General features: G+C 44.8%; 1 protein-coding gene across 3 annotated transcripts; it reads right to left on the bottom strand.

The window, feature by feature from the left end:
- Positions 1-691: 691 nt before the first annotated feature.
- PACC1 (proton activated chloride channel 1) lies at positions 692-25012 on the bottom strand. Of its 3 annotated transcripts, XM_019483199.2 has the most exons (9): positions 24916-25012; positions 21164-21257; positions 19079-19288; positions 15986-16140; positions 15430-15572; positions 9669-9813; positions 7355-7459; positions 6288-6339; positions 692-2285 (listed from the first exon to the last, which is right to left on the bottom strand). In XM_019483199.2, exons 1-9 carry the CDS (start codon positions 24949-24951, stop codon positions 2191-2193), a joined length of 1035 nt encoding a protein of 344 aa, XP_019338744.1. In that variant the 5' UTR covers positions 24952-25012; the 3' UTR covers positions 692-2190. The 3 variants fall into 3 exon arrangements, with proteins under 3 accessions (XP_019338744.1, XP_014453503.1, XP_019338745.1); XM_014598017.3 differs by lacking the exon at positions 6288-6339; XM_019483200.2 differs by lacking the exons at positions 6288-6339; positions 24916-25012 and adding an exon at positions 24491-24834.
- Positions 25013-25277: the final 265 nt, after the last annotated feature.

The following is a 25277-nucleotide window of genomic DNA, read 5'->3' as shown; positions in this document are numbered from 1 at the left end:
GGTTTTGGAGTAGGATGGTCCTGAGTTCAGTGTTACTGGACTCCCATTCTTGCTGGGCTTCACAGCTGCCCATGGCTTTTACTTATTTATTTAGTATTTGGAGTCCAGTTTTTATGGTGGCACAACTGAGATGTTAGGCAATGTCTGTTTCTACCTTTGGAGACTTTTACTTCAGTATCAAACTTTTTTTTTTCCAGCTGGAATAGAGATGCTGCTGCTTCAGTCCTATGAAAGGAACTGGCTTCATGAATAATAGGTCCTCCTCCCATTTTTCTCTCTACACATTACTAATTCAGCAATATTTCCTTTTGCATTGTTGGCATCAATTCAATTAGATGTAGGTGACGAAAGCTGTAGAGTATTTTCATTTTTAAGCAGCAGGCAAAACAGCTTGGATATAAGCAGCAGGCTTCCTTCCCTCCAACATTATTCCCAGCAGTTAAGTTTAAAAAGGAGAGTGGCAGATTACTGAATCTGTTATACTAAAACTAAGACTCCTTCCAGCTCACAGTCTAAACCTTTTTGGGGTGTCTACAAGTGACTTTCCAGCTAGAATTTATGATTTGCTTATATATTAACTGAAGTTACACTTGTATCCAGATTATAGAATAGATTCATGAGACAAATAATATTAAGGGCTGAGGCTTTAAGAGGTCTTTAACTGGTTGTGTTCCAAGAAATATTCCACATATTTAATTTTTCAAGTCTTTAATACAGAGTTAATGCATCATAACCACAAACTTAACTCATTTACAAAATTTCCAGTGCATCTTATTTTATCCTGTAACTTGGAGACTCAAGCAATGAGACCCAATTCTTTGTAGAAAGATCATGACACAGCCTCCTGTGTTTGTGGTAATTGGATTCTGATTTTTCCAGATACAATTTAAGCCAGGGCTAAGCAAAATATAGCCCACTGAAGGCCTTTATCCAGCCCACAGAGGGTCCCACAGTCCCGCCTGGCCCAGGTGCCATCCAGCCTGTGGTATGTCCCACCACCCCCTGGACCTGCAGCGGAGCTGGGGCAGCTCTGCAACTGAGCTGCCTTTCTAGGCAGCCCAGGCAGTGGTGGCGGCTCCTGGCTGCTGTTGCTGCTGGCCCCAGCTCTGTAGTACTGACAGGGACCCATGTGCATAGCCCACCCCAGACTCAGCCCAGTTAGGCAGGCAAGCACAGCCCCAGCCTGGCCCTGTGCACCTGCTCTAGATGTGCCTGCCCATGATGAGCAGTGGCACTGACGGAGTGTTGCTGCTGCTTGGCATGAAGGAAAAGCAGCTCCTCCCTCTTGCCACTGCTGGGCCCTTCTTGCTGCAGCTCCTCTTCCGCCACCACCACCAGGGGAGCAGCGGTGGCAATGCAGTGACAAGCTGCAGGGCAGCCTGGTTGCAGGCTCTAGGTGGCTGCAGCAAGAAGGGCCTGGCTGCGGTGAGGGGTTGTGGCTGCTTTTCCCCCATGCAGAGCAGCAGCTTCTGCCTGTCACTGCTCAGTGCAAGTAGGTGGTTTGGAACAGGCATGGGGCGGGCCAGGGTTGGGCCTGGGGTTGTGCACTGCTCTGTTGGCAGTGGCAGGGATGCGCCCTGCAGCCCCTGGGCTCCAGTTGTAGGTGGGGGGGGGGAAAGATTGCTGACTGGCCTGCAGCAGCTCCCCAGAACTGCCTATGGGGCCTGCTTGCCCAAAATATTGCCTGCCCCTGATCTAAGCTACATTGAAATAATTTTGAATTGGGGATCATTGTGGTAGCAAGTGCAGCCCTTCCAGCGCAAGCAGAAAAAAAATTAAAATTACTACTTGTGTCCAAGAACCACAGATATAAAGTCAGTCTCCAATAGACAAATTCTAAATATTTTTAAATTACCTTCTACTTCTCAATAATCTGATACAAAATCTGGTAAAAAAGTTCATAACTTATTTTAAAAAAAACATGTTTTTAATAGGCTTGTTCTACAGTTAGCTTCTTCCTAGAATTCAAGTGTCAGTTTGTTATGCAATTACACCAGCAAAGGCAAATATTTTCCATACTGCACATAATTGCCATTAGTTTGTATTTTCATTTCTTCCTGAATTTTACTCCAGTTATTTGCTATCCAGTGTATTAGAAACAATTTAAAAGGTGTTCTTAGTCCTCAGGTTATGCGATTCATTGCTTGACTTTGCCTCTTCAGGTGTCTCTTTCGGATTTTGATCATCCACTTAATGCTCAGTTTGGCAAAATCTGCTGCTTTGAACAGAGCCAAGAAAATTCCACATAGTAAAGCAATCATGTTCCAGGGATTGGCAGTGACAATCTGAAAGAGTTAAATCAGAGAAAGTATGAAAGGTCACAAGGCTTTCTTTAAAAAAAAAAATAATAATAAAAAGACCCCCAAAAAACAAAGGCTCCAGTTCACAGGAGCTGGTGGTTATGGGGAACTTCAGTTAAAGGTAAACTGGGCAAGTAGCACAACTGCATGCAGACACAGCAACAATGTAATTTTAGATGTAGTTAGTGGAGAAACCAGCTGGGTTTGCTTCTTAGTTACAGGAAAGGCATCTGAAGGTGGGTGTCATCCTGCTGATAATGATCATGAAGTGATAAGAGTTCATGATCTTAAGGGAAGGAGGAAGGGAGAAGAGCAATAAACAGACACTAAACATAAATTCAGAACTGGTAGGCAGGACATAAGGAAAGCAAGTTTAAAGGAAAAGTAATGCAGGAGAGTTTGTTCCTTACAGAAACAAAGACTGTTAGTATAATGTGGAAGAAAGACAGCAATCATGGCAAGAGGCTTGGGTAAGTCATGAGCTCTTCACAGAAAGTGACAGCTTGGTGGTATTACTGAGGAGGACAAGTGTATGAGAACACAGACCATGTAGGGACAAGAATCAGAAGTACCAAGGCACAAGCTGTGGTACAGCTAGCAGAGGACACAAAAGGTAACAACCATTCTATAAATGTGGTAAAAGAGGAGCCCCATGGCTTAAAGAGGTCAATGATGTGGCGATGCATCAACTTGCAGGGTGGAGGTATTCAGCTTAGAGCAGGGAATGAACAAGTTAAAGATAGGGTAAACGAGTTGTTTTCAAATCTGCAGGGCCAGAGGAGATTCTTCCTAGTACACAAAAATTGGCTGAAGTGATTGCAGAGCCATTAGCTATCATCTTTGAGAACTGCATGGAGGTAAGAGGAGATCTCAAAAACCCGGAAAAAGGCAACTGTGTAGTATGCAGAGAATTACTGGAATAATATTGAAGCACAGTTAATTTGTAGACACCTAGAACATAAATAACAGCCACCATGGATTTGTCAAGAATAAAATCATGACTAAGTCTGATTTCCTTGTTTGTCAAAGTGTTGGGCTTTGTAGGGGGGGCAGGGGGAAAGCAGGCAGCTAATGGATGTGCTACACCTCTATTCTGAAAGTTTCTCAAAAAAAATTTTCAAAAGCAAGCTATTTGCTCTATACGAACCTACTAGAAGGTTAATAACTAGTTGGAGTAGTAATTATTGGCTCATTATTTAAGTGGGAGAAGGTATCAAGTGGAGTTTACCATGGCTCTGTCCTGGATCTGGATCTAGAATATAAAACAAGTCACATAAGCATGCTGGAATGTCTCAACAGGAATCCTGCATGCAACTCAACTCAGGACCAATGAGGCCTTGTCTGGACCAGAGCCTGGTTTTGGGAACAGTACCTCAAGAGATGTGGACAAGAAGAGTCCAGAGGAGAACAATAAAGATACTTAATGGGGCTAGAAGACACTGAACTGAGATGGTTCTTTACAACCTGTGGTATCAGTTGGACTGGAGAAAGCAGCAAAGCCTGTCAGCCTTCCACTCTGAGTAAATACTGTGTCCAAGAATGAAAATGATTAAGAACATTGAGATAGAGAGCCTTTAGGTACTGAAACACTTGCTTGACATTGCACACCTAACTCGGGTGCTTTTAGACTGGGATTAATTGAAGTTACCCAATAAAAAAAGGCAAGGGAGTTATGACAAGGCTGGCACACTCAGCTTTCACAGCTCTGGAGCGGCAAGAGGAGTAAGGTATCTACATACTTTCTTTTAGAAGCAATGATGATATGGTACCCCATCCTTTATCCAACCGTTAGAAAGCTAGTGCTTTCACCCACAATATGAGAAGGTGAATCTCACTTTCTGAACCTCAGATATTCAAAGCCATTTCTCAATAACATAGCCTGACCACTGGGCAATAGGCGAAGGCCAGAGGGCCACACAGGGAGTTTTGATGAGCAGTCGCAGGCTGGGTCAGTACCTACTGCACACAATTTCTCAACACTCCTTGTACAAGTGCATGTGCTGCGCTGGGGTCTTAAGTGCCTGCTGCTGCGGTGCATGCATGTATACAAATACCCTAGTAGTCCATTTTAAATTCAAAAAGCCTCCAAGAATGGAGATTCCACCACCTCTCTGGGTAACCTGTTCCAGTGCTTCACCACCCTCCTAGTAAGAGTTTTACCTAATAACCAACCTAAGCTTCCCTTGCTGCACCTTGAGACCATTGCTTCTTGTTCTGTCATCTGTCACCACAGAACAGTCCAGCTCCATCCTCTTTAGAGCCACCCTTCAGGTAGTTAAAGACTGCTATCAAATCCCCTCTCAGTCTCATCTTCTCTAAATAAACCCTGTTCCCTCAGCCTCTCCTCAAGTCACATGCCCCAGCCCTTGAACCATTTTTGTTGCCCACCACTGGACTCCCTCTAACTTATCCACATCCTTTCTGTAGTGGGGGACCCAAAACTGGACACAGGACTCCAGCTGTGGCCTCACCAGTGCAGAATAATCACTTCCCTTGACCTGCTGGTGACACTCCTAATGCAGCCCAGTATGCCCTTAGCCTTCTTGGCAACAAGAGCACACTACTAGCTCATATCCAGCTTCTTGTCCACTGTAACCCCCAGTCCTTTAATGCAGAGCTGCTGCTTAGCCAGTCTGTATCCATGCTTGGAACTGTTCCGTCTGAAGTGCAGGACTTTGCACTTTTCCTTATTGAACCTCATGAGATTTCTTTTGGCCCAATCCTCTAATTTGTCTAGGTCACCCTGAACCCTAGCCCTACCCTCCAGTGTATCTAAATCCCCAGTTTGCGGTCATCCACAAAACTTGCTGAGGGTGCACTCCATCTCATCTTCCAGATCATTAATGAAGATACTGAACAGAACCAGCCCCAGGACTGACCCCTGGGGCATTCCACTTGATACCAGCTAGACAATGAACCGTTGATTTACTACTGTTTGAGCCTGACAATCCAGCCAGCTTTCTATCCACCTTACAGTTCATTCATCCAACCCATGCTTCCTCGGCGTGCTGGCAAGAATGCTATGGGAGATGGTATCAAAAGCCTTGCTAAAGTCAATCACACTACTGCTTTTCCCCTGCATCCACAGAGCCAGTTATCTCACCACAAAAGGCAATCAGGTTGGTCAGGTATAACTTGCCTTTGATGAACTCATGCCGACTGTTCCTAATCATTTTCTTCTACAGGTGCACCAATGCATGGGTCCAATAAAGAAAAATGGCTATTGGAAATCAACCTGACATGGCCAATAATTTGGCCGATAAATACCCGTGCATGCACATAGCTGCAGCACAGCACGCAGGTAGCAAGGAGCACAGCCTGGCAGCCTGGAGAGCTGGGTGCAGCTGGCAAGTCTGTTGTAGTGGAAGGTGAGGGGGAAGGAAGGGGCGTGGGGGCCAGATCAACAACCCCCACAGTGAGGGAGGGAGCAGGGCAGGGGCTCGGACAGGAGCTGCCCAGCCATGATGGGACGGGGCGTAGGACAGAGCCATGGCTCATCTTGGGGGCACTGGTAGGGAAACAGATCCCACTGCTACATGCACCCCGAGAGGGCATGGGGGGGAGGGGTGCCCCCTGGATCTGCACGGGGTGGAGCTGCACCAGGCTCTTCCTGGCGGGCTGGGCCAGGCTGTGCTTGGGATGGGCGGCAGTGCTGGAAAAGGGCTACGGGGAGGGCCGTAGCCCCCCCATAGCCTTCTCCCAGTGGCACTGCTTGCCCCCGAGTCCAGCCCAGCCCGCAGCTGCAACCCACCCTGCCCTGCCTCATGCAGAGCCAGGGGGCACATGCCCCCTGCCCTTCTGGGGTGTGCACAGAGGCAGGAGCCGCCCCCCTCTTCCCACAGCCTCCAGACAAACTATGGCTCTGCCCTGCGCCCTACCCTAGCTGGGCAGCACCTGCCCCTGCCCACTCCCTCCCTCACTGTGGGGGGTGCTGATCTGCCCCCCCACACCCCTTCCCTTCCCCCTCCCCATCCACCACAGACTTACCAGCTGGATGCAGCTGTATTGGAAGTCGGATTGGTATTGGCTGATACGCCTCCTTAAAAAAAATAAATAATAAAATCGGCTATCGGTATTGGCCCCCAAAATCTCTCTGTGCACCCCTACTTTCTTCTCTTCCAGGTCCTTTGAGGACCTGCTCCATGATTTTTCCAGGGACTGAGGTGAGGCTGACTAGTCTATAGTCCCCCAGATCCTCCTTCTTCCCTTTCTTAAAGATGGGCACTATATTTGCCTTTTCCAATTGTCCAGGATGTTCCCCGATTGCCACAAGTTTTCAAAGGTAATGACTAGCAGTTCTGCAATCACATCAACCCCCTCTGCACCCTCAGATGCACTGCACCTGGCCCCATGGGACTTGTACAATATCCTGGATCTCTCAAAATTAACTACCACCATTTTAAAGTGTTGGGGTTTTTTTTGTACATGCTCTCATTTCCTCCAAATCTACAGCTTTGCTAGGTAGATACATTTGCAAAGATTCTAATATTAATATCACGTAAGAAATTCAGCATTGTTTTCAAACAAATCTAAAAAAGGCATTAAAGCCAGATAATCCTTTACATGTGTGTACTTGGTACTTTTGGCTAGATTCAATTATAAATAGTTGTGCGTTAATGGTTACCAACCAACGAGAATCAGCCTGGTTTTGGATTTTCCACTTCCTGATTTCAGTCACTTTGTATTATGGACTCGGCCCAAGAAGGATCCTTCCCGATGTTCCCATGTCTCTGGCCTGCTTGTTTAAACAGCTCTTCAGACCTTACCTAAACCTAAAATTCTTTAAAGCGTAGTGAAAGCATGGTTCATCCTAGCTGTGCGCACACAGCCATAGTACTAAATAACCTAATTAGTGGCAATTACTATGTGCAAGAGAGGCAGAAGCATAAGTGCAAGAGTTCAGCAGCATTTAAGTTACAGTTTAAAAACAGCATTTCAGCTCAACCACAATGACATCAGATTTCCTGCAGGTTTCTCTGTGGGCTGTCTGCTTAACATCTCTTTTTTCCCCCCCCCTTAAAAAGAGACTTTAAGAAGCAATTGAATTTACTCACATCTTGAACAGTCTGGATAAGAGGATCTTTCCATTCAAATACCACAAAAAAGAGCTGGTCACTTCCTGGCTTAGGTCTTTTATCAATGTAGTTAACCACACTAGTCTGGAAATTAAAGAAAGAAAAGATTATTTTACTCTGCTCTCAAAGTTTAGCAGGATCAGCACTAAGGGTAGGAGGGTGAAAGGTAAGACCAGGTCACTTTTTCACAGGGTGACTATACATTCTGGTTTGGCCAGGACAAGCATGGCTGGTTGGTCAGAAGTCCCAGGCCAGCACCCAGTAGGGAGGCATGGTGTACCAGGCGCTGCTGCTGCTGAGTGGGAACAAGGCAGGCAGATATCCAAAGTCCCTACATTCCTTGCTCCTGCACAGCAGCAGTGGTGCTTGCCCGCCTGGTGCACTATGCTGCTCCGGCTCCCTGCTGGACTCCAGCTCAGGACGTCCGAGCAGCCTACAGAATCTGGGACTGTCCTGGCCAAACCAGGATGTACTAGTGAACCTATGCTTTGCTGCAGAAGATCAATTTGATTGATTTTATTTTTATAACTTTTTGTCATCATCATCATCTCCACTTTATGGTTTATGCATCATTGCAACGTTGACTCTTGAGTGAAGCGTTTACTGAACAGCCCTTCATTATTATATCACTATGAATTGCATGTAAGCTGACAGATCTGGCCTCTGGAATAAGAGATTTAATTTATATAGATGGTCAGCCTACTTTTACAGGATTCTAAGTTTTACTGATCTGCTGTTTTACACATTTGCTTCTGTAAGGGATAAAAGGTCAGTTTTCCACATTTTTCACATCAATTTATTCTCCCTCATCTTCCATCTAACTAAAAGAAAACATAACCACCTAATCTTTGAAGTGATAAACTACCAACACTTCACAAGTCAACTAACAGCATGGGTTAATAAAGTGTCATATCATTCATAGGCTTTTTCTGATTTACAATACATGATTTCAGGTGATGGGAGCTCCCTCCCTAAGCACACAAATATGAAGCACTAGTAGAAAGTTGCCTATTACTGGCCTATATATTTTAGTTTTCTATAATGACTTGGTCTCTTCATATGTTAAGGATGACACAAAGATAAGCATAGTCTGTTACCACTTAAAAAACACAGGACTGTTAATGAGAGGAAGCTGTACATAGAATGTCCACAGTTTCATTTGAACTGCATGGGAGCTAATCTCAGTGTTCAGCCCAGTACAGTTCATCATACACTTTTGCTACAGGCTAGAAAGCACCTACTGCAGTCTCCCATTTAGGTAAACTACTCTCATTCAGAGAGTTGCAGGATAAGAAGGGGTTGCACAAATAGACAGCTAAGTCAAGGCTGCCAGGTGTGGGGAGGGTGGGTGAGGAAGATAGACTGATGTAGCTAATAGGTCAAATTGCACACAAACTAGTTTAGGAACTTTTAGGTAATCCAAGTATGTTTTCATCACTGTCATAAGCCAGGCTAACCCTAATCCCACTCCCCCTCCCACCCATGACAAACCAGAAGAGCAGTATAAACTCTTCGGTGGGTTATTCTTTCATGAAATATGAGAAGTTAAGAAAGCAAACAGTAACAATGCTATCTAGTCTGTTTGAAAATGCTGCCTTGAGAGCAGCCAGTTGCATCTCACACTATGCATCCAAAAAAGCTTCCTCAAAATGATGCTGTCCTTTGCTCCAAGGAGCAGCCCTCTTGGATAACATTTAATGCTGCAGCCGAATGGTGGTCTCAGTGGATGTGTCTACATGAGACACTATGGCAGCACTGGTGGGCATGAACTGTGACACTGATGCTACTGTGCAGTAGCTTGTTGCTCAGTTGGGCACACATGTAGACATGCCCAGTATCTACCCAAGTTACAACTGATTTCATAGATTTTTAGGGTCAGAAGGGACCTCAACAGATCATCAAGTCCAACCCCCTGCTCTGGGCAGGAAAGAGTGCTGGAGTTAGATGACCCCAGCTAGGTGCTTGTCCAGCCTCCTCTTGAAGACCCCCAGGGTAGGGGAGAGCACCACCTCCCTTGGAAGCCCATTACAGTGAGGGTTCCCAAAATCTGTAAAGAAATTTTTCCTAATGTCTAATCTAAATCTGCTCTCTGTCAGTTTATGGCCACTGTTCCTAGTAACCCCAAGGGGCGCCCTGGTAAGACAGAGTATCCCCTATTCCTTGCTGCCCCCCAACCCATGAATTTGTAGACTGTCACAAGATCCCTTCTCAGCCATCTTTTGCAGAAGCTGAAGAGATTCAGGTCCCTCAATATCCTCCACTTGCCAAAAAAGCCTTCCAGAGCATTTCTTACCTCCTGTTTGAATTCAACAGTCTCACTGCCATCTTCTTCTTTTGTTTTCACCAAAGACATTTTAACCCATGTTCGAAAACCACCAGAGAACTTCCAACTGGAGTAGGAGCTTTCACAATCCTTCATGAAGTTTGCTTTTTCTGGACTACAGAATATACTGTGTTACCGTAGTGAACAAATTCAGGTCAAAACATTTCATAACTTAGGATGTGCAAACAACAGGCCAGCCAGGAGGCTTGTTAAAAATACATCCACGTTCTTAAACACGTTGCTTGCTTGAAGACCATGCACAGCATTTCTGAAAACAAACAACTTGGGCTAGAGTTGCAGCTTATCTAAAACGGTTGCCAGTCACTCTAGTATTGGCAAACCTTCTAGTTTTTGGTATCTTTCTCTTCACAAAGAAATCTCTAAAGCGCTATTATCTCAAGAGAGATTAAGGCCCTTACCCACACAAGGACATAAGCACCACAAGAAACTTTTAGGCACCCAGCTCCCATTAGAGTCCACTGTCCTGCAGGGACCTGAACCCTGAAATTCCCTGTACAGCACATGGGGAAGAGAGTATGTACCAAGCGCTAAGACATGTATGTTAACCTGCTCCATTGCTTGTGTTACAGTACACAACCAGGCTTTGCTTTCTCTACACATACAAGTAACCTTACCTCAGGTCTGTTTGATTCCTAGAATACTCTGGAGATGAGACTTACCAGACTGTTCTGAAATAATGCAGGTTTCACAAGTCCATAGTGGCCAAAAGGACGTTGTTAATATGAACTGCTGTCAGTTGTGGTAGCAAAAGAGTTCCAAGACACCAGGCTGACGATGTTAAAACTGCTAGTATCTATGCACCAGTGAATGGCAAAGAAGGGATAGCTCTGGACAGCTCGCTCTGTTCTTGACCAAAGGTTTCATGGAGAAGTCAGAAGGGCTCCAAAAGTTAACTCCTTTATCTTTAATTAACACTTCTTTCTATGCAGTGGCTAGACAGCATCATGCTAAATGCTACCTCAGGGCTGGTCAAACAGGCCAGCCCCTGCAGCTGCTTCTGAATATAGTTTTGTTTGAAATGAGTAGCCGTGCCTCAGTGATAGACTGTGACTTGTTAAAGCACAGGGTGGTCATTTTTGCTAACTAGGAACAGTCAAAGTTTAGAGAACACTATTGTGTGAACTACTACCCTTTAATTGGGATTGGGGGGGGGGGGGGGGGGGGGGAAAAACACAGCTCAGCCACACTTGTGCCAGCTTTAGCATACTTCCCTAGGTGAAATGAAGGAGTACATGCAACTAAGAACTGTGTCTGCTAGGGGATCAGGATAGTCTGATCAACCAGGACAAAGATGTAAGAGTAGGAGGTCTGCGTTAACCGATCTCCACAGTGAGAGCAGATCTAAGAGCAAGGACTGCATCCAAGAGCAGAGTAGCTGCTGAAATTCATCTTCTTCCACCAGGCATCATTGTTCAGTAACCTGCACTGAGTCAAGAGATTCTTTCCCCCTACACTCATCATCCGGCTTCCCATTCCCCTGCTTTTAAACACTTCTGACTGCAGATTGGTAGGAGCGGAGACTAAGAATTGGAGCTACTGATGGCAACTATAGGCTGTGGTGTCTAACTGGCCCCTTTCTGGATTAACTGATATGCATGGAAGGGTTTGGCTCACCCCAAAAAGTTAAAGTCCTGAAGGCAGGAAGCCAAAGCAGGGAGATCTGTTCTAAGTGAAAGCTATATTCAAGCCTTCCTATAAATTATTATAAATTAAATTAAAAGTAACAACACTACTGACAAAAAACTGCTGGAAAGAAACGTCTAAGATTACCTCTACCCCCATCTTGACAGATCAAATCACCCAGTATTTGGCAGTTCTTGGAAAATTTAGGTCAGTGTGCAACTAGCTGTTCATTACATCACTGAGACCTAAGAAGAGAGCATCTGGCTCAAAAAAGCTACACAAGGAGGAAATGAGCAAAACAGAAGCAGTCCGATTCCCCGAGCATGGGAGCAAAACAAATTCTGCACAAGACTAGAGGACCCAACCGTACCACACAGTGCATGCACACAATTACGATTTTGTCAACCATGCAGGCCAGGACAAGCTCCAGTACAACTACAAAGGCTCAGGAAAAAAGGAGAGCAAACACTGAGTAATGAAACTAATCTACATGTTTGGGGGGCAGGGGGATGGTGAGGAAGGAGCAACAATAAGGCATACACTTGTAATCTAGACCACACCACTGAATTAGAAAATAGGGAGATTAGGAGAGACCAGTCCAAGCTGATTTTTAAGAGCATATCACTTTCTTAAAGTCAATTTAGCAGCTTGCTTTTAATACACAGGTGCAGGGATTAAAAATACCATCATCCAGAAAATTTTACCAATGGCTCATGTCACCCAGCTGAACACACAGCCCTGGCACACATTACATTTAGGCTGTGCTTACGGTATTAACTGTGCCAGAAAGAAGAACCTGCCACACACTAAAGACAATTTATAGTAAGATAGTATAGCAAATGAGCCACAAGGATACTCCATACATAACATACAACAGCATCTTTGCAGCTCATTCATATCATACTGTAAATTGAACGTGGCACACCGGGATGACCCATGACAGATCCCAACGGTCAGCCGAGTGTAAGAATCCAGCCTGGGGTAGCCCCAGGTCTAGAACACAGCTCTTCTCAAGGCACATGTAAAAGCAGCAAGTGTTGCCTCATGGTGTGAGCTATAAATAGCTGGGAAGCCCCACACTAGGTCCCAGCACACAGGAAGCTTTAAGAAGCATGCCTGCAGCTGAGCAGCAGCAGCAGTGCTTTTGCAAACTCCCCAGGCATTCAGACCCAGACTGTGGAGAGACTCCCCAGTCTTTGATGTCAGTAAGCTTTGAATTTTACTGGGTGTAATAGACCTAAATGCAAAAACTAAGTGAAAACCAAAGTCAAATTCCACCCCTGCAAATTAAAGATGGATTTCTCAAAAGGGCTCAGCAGCACAGATCAGTTAGTAAACACATGCACCAAAGATACTGAACAGAAGTCAAGCAACATCACTTAGACATTTTTGCTACCACAACAAAAGTCTCCCACAGTTCAAAAGTCACCATTAAAATTAGAGACTGCAAAATAATCCTTCCAAGACATGAAAATGTACCAAAGTAGCCCAACCACAATAGAGTCAGTAAGAAAAGAAATGGAAAGCTGGGAACCCTGTAGTCATTCTGCCACTAACAGCTTCTCTTACAGTACTGTTTAGATGCATACATACCTGCTGACTATCAGAGGAACAACACCAACACCTTACGACCTTCCAACCTCAGACTTGATGAAACTGGAAGCAGCAACCAACCCACAAATATTATCAATCTCTCCACACACATGCTTACCAAAACTGAAAAATCTGTCCTTTCTAAAGGCCTAAATTTCTGTCCAGAAAAATACCCTAATAAAATACTTCAATGTGGAGAACTAGAAGAATTCTTCCGACGCCTGCGCCTCAAAGAATATTTCCACGACCAAACTGAACCCGCTCCCAACAACAGCTCATCCTCTGACAACATTCAAGAAAAGATCAATGCCAAAAAACCATCAGATAGGGTTTCGTCCACTGCGAGGTGTCCAAACCTTGACCGCTACATTGACTACTTCAGGGAAAGAATGAACAATGAAATAATCAGCAACACGTGCCACCACAACAACCTCTCTCTACCAGAGAAAAAGGCCATAGAATCTCTAAGATCTAACCACCAGATAGTAATAAAACCAGCAGATAAAGGAGGAGCCATAGTCATCCTAAACCGTGAGGATTACATAAAGGAAGCCAACAGACAGCTCTCTGACACCACCTACTTCAAAGAACTACAAGAAGATCCTACTCCCCTTTTCACCAAAAAACTCAACAATACCATCAAATCATTTCCACCAAGATTACAAGAAAAACTACAGACCTTGATCCCCCCCCACTACCTAACCCAGGGACTTTTTACATGCTCCCTAAAATCCACAAACAAGGGAACCCTGGCAGACCTATCATATCCAACCATGGGACCCTAACTGAAGAAATATCAGGTTTTGCTGAATCCATCCTAAAACCGCTTGTCACCCACAGAGCAAGTTTTGTCCAAGACACCACAGACTTGCTACGGAAACTTAAAAACATAGACCACCTTCCCAGTAACACACTCCTAGCCACCATGGACGTTACCAGCCTATACACCAACATCCCACACCAGGATGGCATCCATGCCTGCCTTACATATCTACAGGAACAAGATTACAACCCAGAATACAGACCCAAAGATATCACTGAGCTTATACACTTCACCCTCACACACAACAATTTCACTTTTAATAATCAACACTTCCTCCAGATGATGGGAACAGCTATGGGCACTAAAATGGCCCCACAGTATGCCAACCTTTTTATGAGCCACCTGGAAGACTTCCTCAAGAACTGCACCATCAAACCCTTGCTGTACTTACGATATATCCATGACATCTTCATCATTTGGAGTGAGAACCGGGAATCTCTAATTGAGTTCCACCAGAAATTCAACAGTCACCATCCCTCCATCCGACTTTCTTTAGAATACTCCAGCACCAACATCCCCTTTTTAGACACAAGGATCAGTATCCAGAAGGGTAAAATACAGACCACAGTATACAAGAAACCCACAGACCAACACACATATCTGCACAGAACCAGCAATCACCCGAAACACCAAAACTGTGATATACAGCCAAGCCCTTCAGATACCACCGCATCTGTACTGAAGAGAACACCCGGGATTGCCACCTCACCAATCTTAAAAAGGCTTTCACCCAGCAAGGACACTCCTGCAGAGAGGTAGATCGCACATTTGAAAGAGCCACCTGGATACCACGTGAAGAACTGCTGCAGTACAGAAGAAAAACACCCACAAATCGCACACCGCTGGTTATGACGTATCACCCATCCCTTGAACCTGTACGGAAAATCCTCAGAAGATTGCAACCCATACTAGACAGAGACCCTATTCTTAAAAAGATCTTCCCAGAGCCACCCATCCTAGCCTTCAGACAAGCACCAAACCTCGCCAACCTCATCACCAGAAGCAAACTTCCTCAAGCCCAGAACACACCAAAAGGATCCAGACTGTGCCATGACAAGAAGTGCAAAACCTGCCCCCACATCTCCACCACCCCCACAATTACTACACCCCACAACAGAGCCATCAGCATCCCAGGATCTTACAGCTGCACCTCCAGAAATGTAATATACCTCATCCAATGCACCAAGTGCCCTGATGGAAGATATGTAGGAGAGACCAGACAACAAGTGCACACTAGAATGAACGCACACCGGAAATCCATCAAAGACAGAAACACCCAATTACCGGTGGGGGCACATTTCTCACAGGAGGGCCACTCTCTCTCCAATCTCTCAGTCCTGATCCTCAAGGGAAATTTACACAACACATCCCAGAGACGAGCCTATGAGCTCCATTTCATCAACCTGCTGGATACTAGAGATCAGGGACTAAACATAGACATTGGATTTTTGATACATTACAATCTGCCTGGCAACTGACTCCCCAGCCCAGCCCCTGGCTTCTTTACTTTTCATTCCGTCCAGGAAGAGCACGCAGCAACTGCTGCAGCGTCCTTAGCCTGATGAAGGGTTTTTGAACCCGAAAGCTTGCTTAATAACTATTCTCCAACCATTTGGGTTGGTCTAATAAAAGATATCAAATTCACCCAAGGAACCTTGTCTGCCTACATACCTGCTGAGGAACTCCTGGAAAGAAGAGAAGAGAAGGTAGTCGATTGCACTGAAATCCTGGTCCGTTTCATTTAAATGGAATTGTAAGAACACCAGTTCCCTTTTCCTCACATCACGAGGGCCTTGGACAATCAAAGCATATTTCTATAGGAACAGAAAGAGAGAACTGTTGACAGATCTGTAGGAAAAAAAATAAAAGAATCCTTACTTAGCAGACTGCCTAAGCAATTAATGCCACTTTCTAGTTAATGTCCTTGCTAGAAACAAAGCAAGAGTTGCATTGTCAGAAACAATACCCATCTTGTTCCATTTTGGGCAGGTTTTTGTCTCTCCCAGTCCATTATCTGGACATCTAAAATAAAATGGACCAGCTAAAGTCTACAATGTTTTTTCTTCCAAACAGTTAGTTCTTCTATTTAAAAATATTAAAGAAATAAAAAAGTAAGCACAAATTTCAAGGCAGTTCCCAGTTAATACATACAGCTACTTTTGAACTCTGAGGTGAACAGAAAACCCCCATCCAATAAATTCTGTAGCTCAATCTTTTTAATTATTACCATAGTCTGATTAGTAAAAGGATCTGCATAGCTGATTTTCTGAGTGGTGCACTCAATTTCTCCAGGCTGACCTAGGTTTACCAGAGGCGGAATCTGATCATAGTAATGATGCTTGCAGCTAAGCAGCTGAGCCTTGCCTGGGTAAAATGCAATACCTGTTTCAGGGGGGAAAAAAAAGAGAGTTGATTTCTTTCCTAAATACAGATTGTCATTCTAGGCTTTAATGCCTCAAGATGCTGTGCTGGTCTCAATGGGTTCTAACAAAGCACTCTGAGTTAACATCACACTTCAGTACTCCGGTAGCTTAGGGCTACCGTGTGCCAGCCCTTGCAGGGTCACCCCCTAACAATCAGTTAAACTAGCCCTGACTCTTTTTCAAGTCCAATTAAAAAACCTGTAAAGTCACCAGGAAACTTTCCCTGAACTTCAGCACACAGTGAACCCAGCCCTCTGGCCGATCCAGGAAAGCACTTCAACATGCAGGCAGGCCTACTGAAGTCAAGGGGACTCTGAAGCACATATAAGAACTTCATATTGCTTTTCCCTCCCCACCATGACACCTGGTAAGATTTCTATGCCAGATTTAATCTGGAAAACAGACCTGCTTGAAGATGATCTAGATCAACTGCTACACAAAGATTAAAATAAGTGATCACAAGACTATTAACCTATAGAAATTACTGACACTGTTACCCAAGTACATGAAGATGCAACAAGCAATATTGTATAAACAACCCCAGATTTTATTCTGCCTATATGACATGTAAGTTTGGCTACTGCTAGCCCAAGACTAGTGTGTTTCTCTTCTGCCCACTCCATCTCCTAGCCTAGTGTGTTCCTAGAGGCCAATCCACTCATTCTGTGGAGACACAAGACTCCCATTCAGACAACTCTTTATGCAAGTCCTATTCCACCTAGGAAACATATGGCATTCAAAGAGGCAGCCTTACATACTTGTTGTGTCCGACTCCTTAAGCAGCAAGGCATCCTGTTGGAAACCAGCTTGCTCAGAGAAGTCTACCCGGACCACTATGTTTCTGACAGGCAGCAGCACTGACAACAGGAGGAAGAGAGAGAGAAAGAGTACTATCCACCTTATCTCACAACCACTAGTCTAGTGGTTAGAGCACTTGCCAGGAAATGGGAAACTTGTGTTCTGAGCTCTCCTCATCTTCAGAAGGTTTAAACCCACACCTTCCAACTTTCTAGCAGAGTGCTTTGACCAGCAGGCTATGGTCTGGGAAGGCTAGGAGCATCTTCCACTTCTCCTGCTGAGGCTGGGGCACTGGGAGAAACAATACAAGAGTCACTGGGACCAGATGAGTATCCTAGAGGGAGTCTAAAAGGGCATTGCACCCCAAGCTGTTTATACATATTAACCAATGACTATTTAATATAAAATACATGGATATGCAGTTTGTGCTTTACAGCCTGAATGAAGTGGCACCTGAGCTCAGGTGGGACTAAATGTCCAGGGGGGCTGTACTCTGGATCACTTCAGAGCATGCACAGTGGGTCATCTCCAATTATCCAGGTATCTCTCTCAGTCAAGATGGAGACTCGCGAGGAATCTAGGGGCATTTTTACATGCATTTCTGGACACAAACCGTGCTAATTAAAAGTGCACACATCTCACGTGCATCAGTGTCACTGTGCATCCCTACACTGAAAACAGTGGTGGGGCACTTTGAACTAAAGCTCATCAGGAGTGTTTTATTTCAAAGCGCCCCGTTACCATTTTGTCAGCGCGGAGACACGCAGCGAGGCTGATGCACGTGATGTGCGAGGCTGCCAGAGTGCGTCAATTTCTGTGCTCCGGCAGACTCAAGTAATTGAGTGCATTGGAGCAGGCTCCCCTCATGTGTATGGGAGCCCTAGGTGTTTTGGCAGGTTTACAGTACTGCCAGATGTGAAATAGGTCACTAAACATGATCCTATATGGCCTAAAGGCCAAATAAGTACCACTTAGATGTCTTAGAGGCAGAATAGGAGCCAAGCCAGAGTCTCTCAAGTAGCTTATGTGAATCTCCAGTGTCCCATACTTGCAGATATTATCAGGGTGAGATCTAGTCTTTGAAGGTGTTAGAAGTAATTCCATATCCTTCAGCTGTTTCTAGGTTTGTTGCCAATTATTGTTTTACAAATCAGGAATTTCTATGATTCTACTGCTGTTCACGAGAGCCTTTTGCACTAGATGGGAGACAAAGACACTCAGTCAAATCCACTCTGGCCAGAACCTTAAGTTTATGAATGCCAATCCACATAAGGGTTGGATTACAGAAATGGGCCGTGAAGGATGTTGTTAAAAATAGACAATGAATGTTGAAAGCATCAGAGAAACATTCATTCTAACCTTTCAGCAAGTTATTGGAGGTTATTTCCAATAGCAGGTAATAACATCTTCAGGCAGAAGTGCGATTTTCACGTTAACTATATCTTTGAAGTAAGTAGGTGCTGATACTGATTTGAACTGCATGCTTTACCAGAGTATGAATCTTTACAGGATAACCTCTCTCTCCCTACTATAATTTAAAGAATAAACACAGTAAAGTCTTGCAATTCAACACTCTGATTCTGTTCATCATATTGGATTATCATCACCTACTCATCTAAAACATTGCATTTTAATGTTCAAAATGTAATAGCAAAGTATTACACAACAATACTTGTGTGAGGATCTGTATAATCCCTTTAAATATAGGATCTTCAGCGATGGTAAAAGAAGTTGGTTTCTTTGTTGCTTGGAGAAAGTGGGATCCTGGCAGAGGTCATAAGAGCTGCCTTGTCTGGACTATGCAACTTAGAGAGTATGCAAAAAAGCATGAGAGCCACTGAAGAGTCACATGAGCTTCTAAAGCTAGTGTTACTGATCTATTAACAAAGCAAATCTGATAATAAGAGGTTCCATGCACTGAAGCCACCAAAAAAATCCACCACCTTTTCTCAAAGCATTTTATGTAAATTGCACCCCAGAGAATTAACAGTACCCATCTCTGCTGCACACAAAATGCAACAGATAATGCACACAGAGGTCTGAATGACAACCAAACCTATTAGTTGGACTTTACTATAATGGCTCGTTTCTGGGCTTACCAGGCGCATCATACAAAGACACCTCTTTGTACGAGACAGACATCACTGGGTGCTTGAGTTTTTCTCTGAAGTCAACACTGGTTTGGTAGACAAGGAACACAGCCACAGCCATAAGCAGAAGATAGATAAAGAGCAGAATTACTGCGAATACATTCTTTAGGCAGCTCTTGATGAAGGGCACAGAAGGGCTACTGGTACCCGATTCACCATCTAGGATGAAACAAAACACAGGATCAAAACTTTTTTTAAAGTGTATTACCTGCAGTCTTCCATGCTAAGTTAAGCAGATGAACCACCTGGAAAGGAAAGAAAAATCACAGGCTTAGCAAAATTTAAGGCACATCAATAAATTGTGTTATTGAGGACCCAACTGTCAGCTATGACTTCCCAGGAACATGCTAAGGCACAACCAGTAAAGGAGGCTGTCCCTTGTTTTCATTCCTTTACTATGCAGTGGGCCTAGGGACACAACAAGCAAAATGAAAGAGATAGTTGAGCAACTGAATGCAGAATTCATAGGAAACAATCTTGCCTGTCTTTCCTCAAAGGGCATAGATGTTCAGACTTGGGAACCGATAAATCCAATTCTGACCACGTTGTTTGGCCTATGCATCAGCACAAAGACTGCAGTTAGTCACATAAGAGACCACTGATCTGCACCCGGCTAAAAACCTACTAATCAGTTTAAGGTCTTTTTAGACTTGCTAGCCTCACATTTTTAACACCAGAGTTTTCCTGCATAAGTTACAAAAGAGAAGGATTCTAATTACACTGGGGAAAAGGGAGGCAAATGGGGGAAAAGGAAGTAACACACGCAGACATCATCCTGTCAACTCTCTTACTAGCCCACTATCCTTAAAGTCATTTTCCCCAGAAGTCGTTTGATCCAGTTTCCTCTGTACATGCACAAACATCACATATACTTCATTCGCCTTCGCAATTTTGGGCATGAAATACTGGAACTTACAGGGTAAGACCAACATGCACTTGATTCATACATACACTTGGGTTTGGCTGCATACATGAGATAAGTGCACATACATAGAGGTCTTAGACACCACATATGCATATTTTGAAAGTTTGGCTTGTTACAGCAAGTGCCATTTAAAGAGAGTCAGCCATTATCATGCTACAAAACATCCCGTCCTTCTGATGGAAAAGCATGGCAAGGGACTGACCCTGCAGCAGCTCAGCTGGATGTGGACCCAGTCTTCAGACTACTGTCACAGTACAGAAAATTCTGGCCAGAAGAGAGTGACCTAGTGAATTAAAGTTTTATCTGCCTCAGTACATTGATACACTGTTTCATTTTATTTTTAAACTGGTGCTCAAGGTGGCATAAATGCTTATTTCCATTGTCAGTTAGGAATGGATGTAAAACAATGTAAATTGCAATAATCCCGCTGTTAAAACAAAATGATCATACCGCACAGCATTTTACACTGGCTAAATCCCACACCTATGAAGCCAATGCAACTTGCTCACATAAGCAAAGGCTGGATTCTCAGATTGACAATCCACTTATGCCCTGGAATCTCATTTTAGTCCTTTATTCTTCTGACAAAGGAGGATTTTCTTAAACTTGGTTTGACTAATTTTCTTCGGCCTTGTTTGTACACCAAGGATGTCTACCTGACAAAGAAACTACAATATGGTTCTCACAGTTGAGAAACTCCTTAGGTTCCCTTCAGCATTTTCTCATGTGCAAGAGAGGCCTATCTACATGGGGATGTTAAGGAAAGTTATTCTGAAGTTCCTAAACAACTGGGCTGAACTGCATTCAGAACGAAAGGAGCTTTAATTCAGGTTGGCTTACTTCACTTCTACATTGTTACTATTTACACTATAGCTTCCAAAACAGACTTTACATTCTGGAAGTGAAGTGAGCCAAACAAAATTAAAGCCCCTCTTATTGAGAATAAAACAAACACGGAGTTTAATACAATTTAATAAAGAATTCATTTAGACTTAGTTTCCTCTAAATCTGAAAGTACTCATGCACAATTTGTTTCATCTGCTCTCTAAAAACAAGCAGCTTTTATTAGTCCCTTGAAAACTAGTGATTTTTGGATTGGCACCTCTCACCTGGTAAAATAATGGAGCCAATATTTTCCTCCTCTTCCTTCCTAGTCTCCAATGATGCTGAATTTTCTGTCCCTTGTTCCACATCTTCATTCAGCTGTGAGGTGAAAGAAGCAAATGCCTATTTAAATTGTCATAGTTTATTTGTATTACAGCAATGCAGAAAGACTTCAAACAAGAGCAGTGTCCTGCTGTACTAGGTACTGAACAAACATACAGGGAGAGATAATCCCTGCCTGAAGTGCAGAGCAACTTAAAAGGACAAGGCAGAGGAAGCATTGCCTACTTCAAGGATGGCTGGAACACAGGTGTTAAAATATCCCATTCCAGCACATCAACCATATCACCATAAAAAGAAACAAAACAAAAACTGAACTACATACAACCAATCCTTAGTCGTTTCAGTACCATCTTCAGTTCTCTTTAATCCTAGATTGCAATAAGGCTTCATATGATATTAATAGCCAGTTATGTATAGGGACAAGCCACAAGCAATACCAAACAGCAAAGCAGCGATGAGAAAGGCAGACAGGGAATACATTAGTTTTGTTGGATATTAGCCCAAGCAAGTCCTGAATGCAGCAGTCACCTCTGTGTATGGATCGCTGCAAGTGAACAGCAAAAAGTCCATAGATCACTATTCCTTATTTTTTAGTTCAATATAGCAACAAATGACCTGGTGTTTTGCAAAGAAGCAAGAGAGACCAGATGCTTTCTTACTTCGCTGTTCATAAGGCCCAAAGTCATAAGCTTGTCACATCAGACAAGCATCACTATATCACATCAGGCATCTACACAAAGAACTGGGAAAGCACATAACATAAGAATTGCCATTTACTGGGTCAGACCATAGGTCCATCTTGCCAAATACCCTGCATCACACAGTGGCAGACAGCGGATGCTGAAAGGGAGAGCAAATTGAGTATGACCAAGGTTTTTCCCCACTGTTCCTCTCTCTCAGTCTCCAGTTGTACTGAATCTCTAGGGACAGAAGTTACAAATAAGCCAGTATGTGTGACTGGAAACTGGTTCAAATCTGTAACACAAGTAGGGGTGTACCGATAGAGATTTTGGGGGCTTTGGGAATGTGAAAAACATAAGGAAGAGCTATGTTTTTCACATTCCCAAAGACTAGACTTTAAAACAAACACCAGAAAATAGGACAGTTGGCAGCACTGAGTATATGTGACAAGCTTCTAGAGGGTACCCAAGAGGAAGGAACAGGAAAGCAGCCGGAGGAAAAAAAGGGTGAAATATCAGTGGAAGAAAAGGGAAAAACAAAACAAAACAGAAACCAACCCACAAATGAAGACCTCCTCTAGGTTGTTGGAGAGATTACAGGGCAAGTGCAGGGACATAAAAATATTTTTTTTTTTTATTGTCCATAACACAGAACCTTAGGGATATACTATAGCATAACATACTTGAAAAGGGATGCGACTTAAAAATGGTTGAAATCCACTACTCCAGAATGAATGCAGCAATCCTACCAGCTACCAATACATGAGAGAGAAAGGAAATGAGATGACATAGCATGAATGGCAGCCTAGGATAAGAGAAGGACAACGGCTCTATAGTATGTTTGTAGAGAATAATACAGCCTAGCTCACTAACTTAGGGGCAAGAAAAACTACTGTTTGAGCAAGTGATCTTGCTGGGGTTGAGTGGCAAAGTAAGGCTCCCGTGTCAATTATCTGTGCCCCTGCACAAAAAAAAAAAAAAAGAATGAAGCAGAAAATGTACAGAAGCAAATGAAACCCAGAGTGAGCAAAACTTATCCCAGTGGGAAGGGCCAGGCCAAGGGGAGAAAAGCTGGTAGCAGCCATTCTAGGGAGTCTTCACACTGCCCAGGAAAATACAAGCAGATACTGGGAGGACGCGACACAGGATTCAGATGAACCTGTGGCCTTGACAAACACCCTGGCCCTGCTTTATGGGGTTTTTGACTTTCCCAACACTCCCACGTGTACAAGTTTTACACAGATGTAGCAAATTCCACCCACAGCTGCCAGAGAAAACCCCACTGGAAGACAGACAGAAATTCCACGTTTGTCCAGAAGACTTTTCCAGTGCCTCTTGCTCCGAGACAAAGCATGGAAGCAGAACTAATCAACAGTGATATGCTGGAACAGAACTTTCCGAGGAATAAGCCAAAGGCCACAACCAGCCTGCAGCTTCCTAGAAACAGCTGCGTCCCTGCATCTGCACTGTTAATGGCAATGGTGTGCAGTTGCAGCAGGTTTCTGTCATTGAAGCACTAAAGAGCTAAACACAGATGTTATGTCTACATTTCACAAGAGATGCAAGCAGGCAGATAACATGGACACCCCTTTCTCTCCTGCACCTTTCCCATCTGAAAACACTAATGCTAAAAACAAACAAACAAACCAAAAGTCACTCTTTAGTGTCTGACATGCCAGTTCCTTGTTACTAGAGAAGGTAGGTTATAAGATTCCCCTACCAGCGGTATACGCCCTTGATTCTTATTAGTGACCAGTCTCATTGCCTCTCTTAAAATGAAGAAGTTAACACTGCAGCTGCTTGCATAAAAATAAACAAACCAAATAAATTCCAGGGGGTTTGTTTCCTACAGGATGCAATGCAATACCCCCAGAGGCATTCACGGGCTCTCACACCCGTTCCCTAGATCTTGTGAGCACTGGGATGATGGAATCAAAAAGAGATTGGTCAAATTCTTGGAGGAAAAGGGCATCAGTAGTTACTGAGCATGGGAGCTAGCAATACCGCCTCTGAATCAGAACATCCTAGACCTTAAAATGCTGCCAGTGAGAGAGGAACAGTGAGGAAAAAAAAAAAAAAGGCCCTTGGCAGACCCAGTTCACTCCTACTTTCAGCACTCGTGCTAGGGTGGCCATCAGAGGACAGTCTGACTGTCCTCTATTGATACGAAACCTGATGCCTTTATGCCCTCTATTTTCCTCTCTCCAAGAGAAAACTAGAGGACATAAAGGCACTGGGTTTCATATCAATAGAGGACCGAGTAGCAGAAAACTGGAATGTCCTCTGTGATGGCCACCCTACCCCATGCTCTGCCCATGACACAGGCCTGCTCAACACATGTCAGGAACACAGGCCTTGCATCCCCAGAGCAACAGCAGAGGCTCCTGGGTACATGGCAGCTCAGCTGGTGGGTAGGGCTGCCAACTCTCTTTGAATCTATTCTGGGAGGTTTCGTCACCTGGTGCAATGACATTAATGACTTGACATAAGGATGGCAAATACATGTTACTATTACATTTTAAAAACCCTGCTGGCCAACTGTATAAATCAAATTCAGCACTTAATATTTATTTTAATGAATGCCCTAACCTTCATCTCCCAGGCGACCCCCAGCAGCCTCCTGGAGATTTATCTCCAATTCCTGGAGACTCCAGGGCAATTCTGGCGGGGTGGCAACCCTACTCGTGGCACCCGTAAGAGGGAAAACAGGGGCAGGAGCGAGGGGCAGAAGCTTATAGCGAGTGCCCCGGGGGGCGCGGGGCAGTGCCCACGGCCCGGGGGCCCGGCCGGCAGACGCGCAGGGAGCGGAGAGCAGCCCCGCGGGGACGCTGCAGCGCGGCCGGGCCGGCAGAGCAGAGCAGAGCAGAGCAGCACGCCCAGGACTGGCCGGCACTCGCCGGGGCCGGGGCCGGGGCCGGGCACGATGCAGGGCAGCCCCGCTCCTCTCGGAGCTGCAGGCAGGCTCAGCAACCCGCCTCCCGGCTGTCCCTTGCCCCGTGCCCCGCGCCCGGTACCTCCTGGTAGGATGCGGAACCCTCCCGGTGCAGCATGGCAGCGCCAGTTCACCTCGCCGCCCCGCCCTGCCCGGGGCAGCCTGGGAAATGTAGTCCGGCCCCGCTCGCTTTAACCCCGCCGGCTCTGGGGTGAGCAGCCGCCTGGTGCCAGCCCCCTTCCTCGCGGCCAGGGGCTGCCTGCTGCCCAGCTCCCCCTGCCGGGGGCGTTAAGCCTCTTCCCATGGAGTTCCCTTTGCTCTCGCCTCCATCCTGAAGGGCACAAGGACCAGGCGGCCCCAGGCCCCTTGGCCTCCTAGGGAACCTGCTCCTTGCTTTTTGCCTGGGGAAAGGAAACACCTACTGTTTGGGGGGTGACGATGCAC

The sequence above is a fragment of the Alligator mississippiensis genome, chromosome 1, assembly GCF_030867095.1.
Source record: "Alligator mississippiensis isolate rAllMis1 chromosome 1, rAllMis1, whole genome shotgun sequence".
NCBI classification, from domain to species: Eukaryota; Metazoa; Chordata; order Crocodylia; family Alligatoridae; genus Alligator; species Alligator mississippiensis.
This window is presented reverse-complemented; position numbering and strand designations above follow the sequence as displayed.